Here is a 10,826-nt window from a genome sequence, read left to right on the forward strand (position 1 = left end):
AGGAGGATGGTCAAATTAATCTCGACATTTAGTGCCGGGGAGGTAATTGGTGATTCGCAGTGTTAAGCGCAGGAGAAGTGTGCTGACGGACGCGGTTAGAATGTAAAAAAGCGGCCCGCTTTCTCAAACATATTCTCCTTCCTCAAACACATTATCGACCCGCGCCTCCATTGTCACTGAGGGAGGGGGGGGAAAAATAAGCTTTCAATTTAGATATTGATTGGCAATGTGCGAGATGGCCCCTGCGCTCTTCTTCATCTTAATCTGTCCGTAGATTAGAATGAATTGAAGGTGAATGATCAGTTTTTGAATACAGCCCCGCTTGGATTACCTTATTTTGAGTCGGGTTTAGCATACGCTACAATGGAAGGGCCAGGCTGTTGTGTCTAATCTTGCTCATTGTCTTTGTGTTTCAACTCGGGGCCATCCCTGTGTGTGCAGGTTTTTGTTCCAACAATAATTACAATTCCCCCAGTGTGGCCAGCTGATAATCATTATGGGTGTGACTTGTAGCGGGATTTACCCTCTATTTCCCCCAGAAATGCATTTGAATTTGACAAGGAATGAATGCCCCATACCCACGTGATGACTTCTAATCGGTCTGGACAGTTTTTGGACAGCTAGTGCTATCATTTGGTGCAATTTCCTTTTGATCTGTCCCGTGGAGGTAGGCCTATGTGTTTTTAGATGAATTGAAAGGGCAGCAGGAATTCACAGTGGGTTCATTAACGGAGCTCAGGTGAAGACCCGGTCACTGACGCACGCTTGCTTGTACATGAAGAGTTCGGTGAAGAAAATGATGACAAGCCTAAAGTGCATTCTGTTAAAACCAGTTTGAGCACAGAATTCTGGAGGAAAGGCTGGGCATGTTTTAGTAAGCACACTTGATCAAGAGATTTTCAGACCTGCAAAATTAGTAAAAATAGTAATGCAAATTTCTCTGGGCCAGAGTATGCACTAAATTCCAGCAATGTAATGCAACATTGTAATGCAACATTGTAATGCAACGTTGTAATGCAACGTTGTAATGCAACGTTGTAATGCAACGTTGTAATGCAACGTTGTAATGCAACGTTGTAATGCAACATTGGCTGGCTCGCCAGTTTTACGGAGGTAAAGTCTTCACTTTCTCCTTTTAAGCTTGTGACATACTCAGTTGCTACCATATGTGCTAGGGGGCCACTTAGAGACTGCTTATAATAGTTAGAGTTGTTTCTTTCTTTTTCTTCTCCATTGTCTGCTAACCTCTGAATGACCATATCCTGTTTCCCAGCTTCTTCTGGGTCGTACCTGTCCTGTCAATATGTGATGATCACATCCTACAACATCCTGCAACTCGGCACAGGAAGCTGTTCTTCCTTTTCCGTTCACCTGTTTTTAGTCTCTCTATCACACAGCTGCACTTTTTTATATATGAGGTCAGATCCAGATCTCCGTTAGTTTGTGTGTAACTCGTTGGCGGCGTACCCTGTTTGAGCGGTTTGAACCTCACGCTCACGGTGTGGCGTGCGTTAAAGAAAGGGCTGTGTGTGACTCCGGGACCTCTGTTTCTCCTCCGCAGAACTGTCGGAGGAGGCCAAAGCCCATCTGCTGGAGTTCGAGGAGAAGGAGCGCCAGCGGAGGCAGGGCCGCTTCGGAGGGCGAGGCAGAGGAAGAGGAGGGAGAGGAGGAAGAGGGGGCTTCCCTGGCTTCGGTATGACCGACTTCAGGTGCGACGGAGGCGGGAGAGGAGGGAGGATGAACATGCAGAGACCTCCACTCATGCCACTGCAAATGGGCATGCAGGTGAGCAGCACCAGAGAGCCGCTCTCTGCTAACATTATTACCCGATATCATACATTATTTAGGTCCATTAATCCACTTCTGGGTTGAGTACTGGTTTGTTAGAATCCATTTAGCGTACGCCATGTCAACAGTGTCTATCACAAGCACCATTTCAATATGGCCAAATCTAATTGCATGGAAATTCACTCTTACGCTATTTTGTCACGTCTCCTGAATAATAAAAAGAGCAAAACGGCGTATTTTTTGCGCTAATGGCAAGAATTCTATATTAATTTGATTGATCAATTTATTTAGCCAGGTATGTTTTCTTTCACGCCATTATGGCGATGTATTTGGGTTAATCTTAAAAGTTTCCTTTCGGTTCGGCGTGCTCTATCCTCAACCTCCTGCCTTTGTAAAGTCTTTGTAAAACAATTTTTTAATGGTCCCCCCCATTTAATAACGGCGGAGAGCGGAAGCGCTCAGCCCCGCTCTGGTGGTATTTACCTTTAATATTAGCGCTACGCCGCTGCAGAACCGCACTGTTTGCCTCCCGCCGAAGCTCCGTGTGTTTGTTGGCTTTCCCCGTCCTTCCGTCATGCCCTGTTGGAACAGCGCTAGTTTACTTTTGAAAAAGTCAATTAACCAGCCTCCCGGCCCCCTCTTATCCGTGTTGATATGTGGATTATACTAAATAACTTGGCAGTAGTCCATTCAGAAAAGCATTACATGAAATTAAATTTGTACTTTGCCCAGGATTTAGTTTCTTGTGGGGGTTTCTTTTTCCTGCCATTTTTTGATTATTAAATATCTATTGAAGCATATAATCCGGTCGTTTAGGTTGTTCAGGCGCTGGAGCTGTGCTTTTGAAGGGTACCTTTGAAAGTGGTGGGGAAGCCATTATGTGTGCATTTCAGTAATGGTAATCGCGTGTCGTGTGTGTATTTCAATTGCGGTGTGTTTGAGTGGCAGCAGTTGTGTTGTGTGTGTGTGTGTGTGTGTGTGTGTGTGTGTGTGTGTGTGTGTGTGTGTGTGAAGGGAAGGTGTTGGCAGTGATGCTGAGTCAGATTGTGATTATGCCTGTGGTTGGTCAGGAGAGGGTAGTTTGAGCGTAATTACTCTTTTACATTCCCCTGCATACGCCGTAGTTAGCTCCAGGCCGGGCGGATGTCTCTATCACCGTGGTCATTCTGGACGGTGGCAGAATGGAGTGCGCCTGAGCGTTGGGGAGTAACAGAATTAGGCGGGTGTGTAATGGCCGATAGATTGATATGCAGATGGAGTTTGGGTCCCGGTGGTTGCCGTGGTGGCGGCGGGCTGACACGGGATACTGATGAGTCATGGACGTGATTAGCCGCGGGCCCCTGGCGGCCCCGTCTGCAGCCCGGCATTAATACACACAGACAGCTGAGAGGAAAGTCATTTACAGGTTAAGGCAGAGCCGAGGCCTCTGGAATTAGGCACGGTGCTCTCCCTCCCGCATTGAAATGCATTGGAAATGAAGGAGCCCTCAGCCCGGCTGGGGAAATGGAGCCGGCTGCCACAGATGAGGGCCCGTGATGAATATGGGTGTTGGCTGAGAGGGGCGGGCGGGTGCCTGCCTGCCTGAGTGAGTGAGTGTGTGCTTGCGAGCCAAGCGTGTCAGCCTGGATGCCGGCATTGATTTGAGTGTTACGCGGGGTTAGCATCAGCGCGTAATGTTAATGGTAGCACAGCTGGTGTTAGCATTAACATGTGCTAATGCTAACACCACACAACTGTGCTAGCAATAACATTGTGCGCGAATGGTAACATGTCGCAACCCGTGTGTTAGCGTTAGCTCATAATGTTAATATTAGCTTTAACGTTAACATTTGTGGTGTTAATATTAGCTCCTGCACATGTACCTTCATGTGGAAACTGAAATGTGCATTGTCCCTGTGAATTAAATGAATAAAAATGAAACGTGGCTCTTTTGTCCCCCCCAGTCCCGGATGCAGCCCCAGCGACACCCTCAGCAGTTCCAGCCTCCGCCCCGGGGGCCGTTTCACGAGCCCCAGCCCCTCATCCCCCCCCACATGTCCCACCGCTCGTCTCCCATGCACCAGGCCCCGCTGCGGCCCCCGATGGACCCGCCCCGCCTGCTGAGCCCCCCGCCCACCGCCCTGTCCCCCCAGCAGCCCAAAAACATCCACATCAACCCCCACTTCAGAGGCCCTGCAGCCTCCCCCGCCGCGCAAGGTCAGCCTCAGCTACTGTCTCTCTGTCTCTCTCTTTCTCTTTCTCTTTCTCTCTGTCTCTCTCTCTCCCTCTCCCTCTATCTCTTTCTGTCTCTCTATCTCTCTGTCTTTCTCACACACACTCACACTCCCTCTCTCTGTCTCTCTTCTCTCTCTCTCTGCTTGTCTCCTTTCCTGTCCTGCGCTTTCCTGTCCTATCTCTGCTGACTCTCCTCCCTCTCTCTTTCATATCCGCCTGTTCCTCTCTTTTCTCATCTCTTCCTCTCTTCTCTCCTTATCTATTTTTCTCTTTCATATGTTATTTTAAGGTTACATAGCCCTGTCTCAGGGCTCTCCGCTAACATTATTTCCCGTGGAGCACATGTGCTCCCCAGGTGCTCCAAAATCATTTTTACAGTTAGCATGCATCAGTTTTGGGCCCTGGTGGTGGGTTTACACCCAGCTCAGCCCATTGTAGTGTCAGTATTAGGCATGCAGGCGAGCCTGTGTTGATTGATCACAGCTCTGTGAAGGTCGGGGCAGGTCTGTGCCCTTCTGAATGGGGGGGGTGTCAGTATTTGGACTGCCCATTGGAATGCATGTGTGAGGTATGAGGACACTTCATTGGGTTGAAGGACGGAGAGCAGGAGCTCTCTCCCCCCCCCTCTTGGTTTTGGGGTGGTGTGTCACTGTCCCAGACACGGTTATCTCCTGTAGAGGACACAATGGGGAGAGAGAGAGTGAGTGAGAGGAGGAGGCGGGCCCTGCTGATTGACAGGTCAGGCATGCCGTCCCTGTTCTGCCTGTGGCCATGATTAATGCTGTGCTTCTCTGCTGGGCGGGGCTGGGCGGGGAGCGGTCTCCCGCGGTTTAACCGCGAAAGCCGCAGAGGAGAGTGTGTGTGTCCGCGCGCGATATGCACAGAAAGGAAGGATGTCACTGGAGTGGTCGCCCGCTAATCCACAATTTCATCCTGACTTCAGCCTTTATTGAAATGGTCATCCAGGGAATTTCTCAAAGTCACACTCAGTTTATTGAAATAAAGTGATTTTCTCTTCATTTTTTTGTGCTGACGTGCTAAATGTGTGCATTTCAGTGTATAACAAGTCATTTTTCAGATATCTGTCACCAAAAAATATTAAATAAAACCGAAATGGACCCTTCCCTTTTCTCCCTTTATACCCTCATTTTACTTCCTTTCCTGTTTGGAAAGTGATGTTTTTAAGCGTGGTTAATACTGAATTGATATTCACAAGATCCCTGCCTTGATGCCCTCTGTGCCTGACGGTCTCTGTGCCTGACGGTCTCTGTGCCTGACGGTCTCTGTGCCTGACGGTCTCTGTGTCTCTGTGCCTGACTGTCTCTGTGTCTCTGTGCCTGACTGTCTCTGTGTCTCTGTGCCTGACTGTCTCTGTGTCTCTGTGCCTGACTGTCTCTGTGTCTCTGTGCCTGACGGTCTCTGTGCCTGACGGTCTCTGTGTCTCTGTGCCTGACTGTCTCTGTGCCTGACGGTCTCTGTGCCTGACGGTCTCTGTGTCTCTGTGCCTGACGGTCTCTGTGCCTGACTGTCTCTGTGTCTCTGTGCCTGACTGTCTCTGTGTCTCTGTGCCTGACTGTCTCTGTGTCTCTGTGCCTGACGGTCTCTGTGCCTGACGGTCTCTGTGCCTGACGGTCTCTGTGCCTGATGGTCTCTGTGCCTGACCGTCTCTGTGCCTGACCGTCTCTGTGCCTGACTGTCTCTGTGTCTCTGTGCCTGACTGTCTCTGTGTCTCTGTGCCTGACTGTCTCTGTGTCTCTGTGCCTGACGGTCTCTGTGCCTGACGGTCTCTGTGCCTGACGGTCTCTGTGCTCTCTGTATATAATGGTCTCTGTGCTCTCTGTATATAATGCTCTCTATATAACGGTCTCTGTTCTCTCTATATAACGGTCTCTGTGCTCTCTCTATATAACGGTCTCTGTGCTCTCTATATAACGCTCTCTGTGCTCTATATATAGCGCTCTGTGTTCACCGGCGGTCTGTGTGTCTGACACTCTGTGCCCTCTCTCTGCAGTGCCCTTGATGCCGGTGCAGAACCAGCCCAGACCAGCAGCAGGTCCCCCGAGATTCCCAGTGAGTAGCAGCTGTCCCCCGGCCCCGCCCCCTCTGTGGGGGAGGATATTACAGCAATTAAACGGCTGCCCTGGCTAAACACTGTTAGGGAATCTGTAAACACTGATAGCTGGTACGCAGGACTGAAAATGTTTGATATGAGCTTTAGACTCAGTCGGGCTGCGGGGGGGGGTTAGCTGCCGGTGTGAAGTCGTGGGGTTGGCGCAAATGGCGGACCTGAAAAGTACTCCAACCGTGGAGGACAAAGAGCGTACCGCCATCTGAGAATATCTGTCCTTTTTATTGGGTGGTTCCCTGTGAAAGTGAGCTATAAAATAGCCTATTTTTATTTTTGGTTTACGGGGTGGCAAATTGTAAATTGACCCTGTTAAATTGTAAATTCACCCGGTTAATATGTTAGCCGATGCTTAATGTTTTTTTCCCCCTTCCCTCTTGGTCTTATATCTGTTGAAAAAGGGAATTGAAGTTTCTATGAAATTGAGTATGGGGAGTGTTTAAAGTGCTAGGTTTAATGTGAGTGTGTAATGATGACAATCTCGGGTGCTGACAGGAGCCCTTAAAGTGATTATTGTACTGAAGCGGGCTGCCCAACCCTCTCCCAGAGTCCTCCTTCTCCTCCTCCTCCTCCTCCCCCAGTTCTCCTCCTCCTCTCCCAGTCCTCCTCCTCCTCTCCCAGAGTCCTCCTCCTCCTCCTCCTCTCCCAGTCCTCCTCCTCCTCCTCTCCCAGATTCCTCCTCCTCCTCCTCTCCCAGAGTCCTCCTCCTCCTCTCCCAGAGTCCTCCTCCTCCTCTCCCAGAGTCCTCCTCGTCCTCTCCCATCAACCTCATCTCCCGGCCAGCATTGCTGGGCATCAGGTGCCGCTGATTGACACATCCGGGGCGCGCCATTTATGCAAATCAGGTTCTGGGGGGGAGTCTGCAGCCAATCGCATTCGACTCCCCGCGCAGACGGTGCCGAGACGAGCCCCCATCCCGCCACCCCCCTCCACACCTCACTGTGGAGTCGCCACTCCTCTGTACCCCCCTCCCCCACTCACCCCCTCCACACCTCGCCACTCCTCTGTACCCCCCTCCCCCACTCACCCCCTCCACACCTCGCTGTGGAGTCGCCACTCCTCTGTACCCCCCTCCCCCACTCACCCCCTCCACACCTCGCCACTCCTCTGTACCCCCCTCCCCCGTTCTCCCCCTCTTCCTGTGTTTCCCGTTTTCTGTTTACTGATGGCGTTTGGTAAGGGGACAGTGGTCCGTGTGTGGACGCTCGTAGCAAGGCATGCTGGGTATTCCCCCTCTCGGCTGCGGAGGCCAGAGGCAGCGGTTGAGGCAGTGGCTGTCAGCCGGTGTCAGGCTGGGGCAGGGAGATGCCATTTAAAATGCAGGTGACAAAATACCCTGCAACTTCCATTTGCCACCGGGCATCTGATTAATCATGATTATCATACATTATCATACTATCAAATTTAATCATAGGAGGCTCCCATCTGCACTCTGCCTATTTTGGCTGTTTTCTTCCACCAGAAGTGTTTAAATATTAATCCTGACTATCATTTAAAACTTAATTTGAGGATTTGCATTAAACCCGGTGGGCCGAAACGCTCGGCTAAAATATTAGTGTTTTTCCAGGACCATCTATTCTTCGCGGTTGGTTAGTGTGAGGTGTTTACGCGTGCCTCACGTGCGGTGCGGCGGTTTGAGCGCGGTCGAACGGACCGCTCGGTCCCCCGTGAGCGCGCGCTTCACGTGGGTAACGGTAATCGCTTCTTCGCGGTTGGTCAAGGTCGCTCGGTTGTGGGTTGGATGCGAACACTTTGCGCCCCGCTGCGGTTTGCGAACCTTTGTGCGAGGCACCCCATTGCGTGCGCGTAGTGTCCTCACATCACACTGTTAATAACCGGCTGACTGCAAACATCGCACAAAATGTTAGGCAACTGACATAAAGGGCGAAAAAATGCTCCTGAAAAAATGAATGCAGTTCTATGAATATTCAGATGCAAACATTCTGCTTGTGCATTCTGCAATGTTACGGGCACAAATCTCCAGTTCAGAGATCACCGGCCTTCAGGTAACGTCTGAAGATATCGTGAAATGCCTGGGAATGGAACGGTCTGAGATGTGTATGGCTACGCGCAGATAACTTATAATAATTTTCTTTTTTTTCCGAGCTTGGCTGTATATAGTACATAATGTGTCGATGCTGTCGAGCTGAGTTTTAGTGGTTAAAACCAGGCAGGCCGAACCGAGCGTGGTGCCCGTCTGACTGGGGTGGCTGGGTGCTGGGGGACCTGGGATGTCACTCTTTTGTCATCCAAATTTCATGTGTGTTTTATTGAGCTGTGCGCCGGCCGGGGCTCCGGGGCCCTGGCGGGGGTAATGAGGGCCGCTGGCGTTCGCCGTGGCCCCTGCCTTGGAGGGCCGCAGCATCGGTTACATATTGAATAGTTCTTTGTATATTTATGAAGGCTTAGTAATGAGAAGGTATGCGCGGTTATCAAATTCATACAAATTTCCAAGGTATTGCGGGGGTATTTAATTGAAGTCTATTGTGCGTTTGGGGCTGACCTTTTGAATGGGCAGATAAAAGCACACAATGGCGATCCGATCCTCTCCCCCCCCCCCCGTCTGCGCTGGAGAGCGGCTGATTAACTTTCTGTTTGCCAACTTGGCAAGAATCTCAGCCATATTCACACTTTGAACAAAAGTCATCAATTGTGGTTTAAGGCGTGGATTAATGCTGATAGCATCGAGTCATTTTCAATGGGAGGGAAGAGGTAAGCGGCCAATTTGTGTAAGTGTGGCACGCCACGGCCAGGTTAATTTCTCCACAGAGGGGGATATTTAAGAGAAGAAAGGAGACAGCAAAGTGGCTTCTTATTTCTTGAAAGGATTAGAGGATTGCTATCTTGTTTTCTTTGAGAAGGTAGATGGGGGATTGCTTTTCGTGGATGTGATCGCCATTTGTAATAAGCTATTCAAAGTATATAAGGAGCGAATAAAGGCGAGATTGTGAAATTAACACGGACCTTGAGCACAGAACCGTACACACGGCCACTTTTGTAGGAAGGCTTGTCTACCTGGGTATTGGTGCTGTGGACCTGTTATTAATAGTGTTGTGTGTGTGTGTGGAAAACAAAATGGAGGGTAGTGTCATAGCTGCCATTTTACAGTCATATTCTGACCATGAAATGAGTTACATGTGTATTTAGCCTGTGTGTCCAGAGAAAATTAGGTTCCCGCAGGGGTGAGCAGTATTTAACCAAATCACATATTTCAGAAACTCATTTCAATGCGCCACAAAGTCTGTCTTAAAGCTGACCCTCCCCCTGGAAAATTTCTTTAGCTGGAGGGTGTGTGCAAGAGCTAAGTATAGTGTGATCAATATTGGGACATAGCCTTTTCAGTAGTAGCTATTTATTTCTCCCTTTTTGACAGCAACATTATCTTCCATGCCAGTGACCATTTAGCAAGTGGCACCCAAGCTACTTTCAAATGCAATTTTAGTGTGACATCCACCATTTTTATTGGTTTAAAATGGTTTTGGTTAAGGTGGTTGGTTTAGGCGGGAGTTAAACGTCAAAGTGGTGCCTCAACTTTTGGCATAAGGAATAGGTTTTTATGGTGAATGGCTTAATCTGTGAGCTCTAATCTCAAAGCAGACTGGTGGGAATGTCAGAGCCTGATGAATGTGTTGATATGAATGATGTATGCCGTAAGCATCTATAGCACTAGTGAAAGCACTGTTTGCCAGCCTGTTTCAGCCACGTCAGGGCCATCATGAAAATTTTGAATGGTTTCGCTGTAGCCAAAGTCCAGCAGCTGTAGTTTTTATGTACTTAATTAGTTATTTATTGAGATTAGTAGGGGTTTAGATGTAACAGTCCAGCTGGTGGAGTGTGGCTTCGTGTGATGTCCTGAAAATTTGGAGGGGTTTAGTGGTAATGGAAGCACGGGCAGTAAGGTGTGTTTTTGTGTGATGTTTTGAAAATTTGGAGTGATTTAGCGGTGACAAGCTCCACCAGTGGCGTGTGGTTGTTGTGCAATATTTATTTTTATTTGGGGTGGTTTAGCAGTAGCAGAAGCCCCGTCAGTGGAGTGTGCTTTCTGTGTGCGGGTGTAGCCTGGACCCTTTCACTGAGGCCTGCCGTTTGTTTCCCCCAGGGACCAGCGGACTTTCAGCAGCAGCAACAACAGCAGCAGCAGCAGCAACACCACGTCCCCGGAAACTACAGCCAGTCGCCCAGACCCCACCACCCCGAGCCCTGGAGGGGCCCCCCGCCCCCGCCCCCTCAGGAGCGTGAGCCTTTCTTCATCGGGGGTGAGACCGAGCGTCACACACACCCCACATTTCCATTCACAAAAGAGGGGGGGGCCTTTCCCCCTCTCGCCTTTCATTAAGGCTTTCCAATTAGCGCCCTGTTTATAATTGGATCGAAATGCTTGGAGGACGGTGGGTTGGGGGCATCGTGCGGGGGGAGGGGGGAGGGGGGAGGGGGGGTGGCGGTTGGTGCTAGTTTGTACAAACAATTTCTCCTAATAACACAAAACACGGCGATGACCTTTTTGGAAAAGCAGGATAATATGTTTTCAGTAACCCCCAGCATTAGGATTAGAGGTAATGTTTTCTTTAGCGTGTGTTTAGTGAGGTGTGGCGTGGCGTGCTGCTTCAGCCTGAGGTGAGGCAGTATAGATGTCACTGCCACTGAGCGGAAGTGTAGCGCTACAGCTCCGTGTAGTGACCCCCCCTCTCTCTCTCTCTAT

General features: G+C 49.8%; 1 protein-coding gene across 5 annotated transcripts in view; it reads left to right on the forward strand.

The window, feature by feature from the left end:
- rbm33a (RNA binding motif protein 33a) overlaps positions 1-10,826 on the forward strand; it is a 43,696-nt gene that overhangs the window by 14,049 nt on the left and 18,821 nt on the right. For all 5 annotated transcript variants that reach the window (XM_061238299.1, XM_061238301.1, XM_061238302.1 and 2 more), the window contains exons 8-11: positions 1,562-1,785; positions 3,732-3,984; positions 6,014-6,072; positions 10,227-10,383. In XM_061238299.1, coding sequence (XP_061094283.1) covers positions 1,562-1,785; positions 3,732-3,984; positions 6,014-6,072; positions 10,227-10,383 — 693 coding nt within the window. The remainder of the gene's footprint in view (positions 1-1,561; positions 1,786-3,731; positions 3,985-6,013; positions 6,073-10,226; positions 10,384-10,826) is intronic.

The sequence above is a fragment of the Conger conger genome, chromosome 4 (genome assembly GCF_963514075.1).
Source record: "Conger conger chromosome 4, fConCon1.1, whole genome shotgun sequence".
NCBI classification, from domain to species: Eukaryota; Metazoa; Chordata; class Actinopteri; order Anguilliformes; family Congridae; genus Conger; species Conger conger.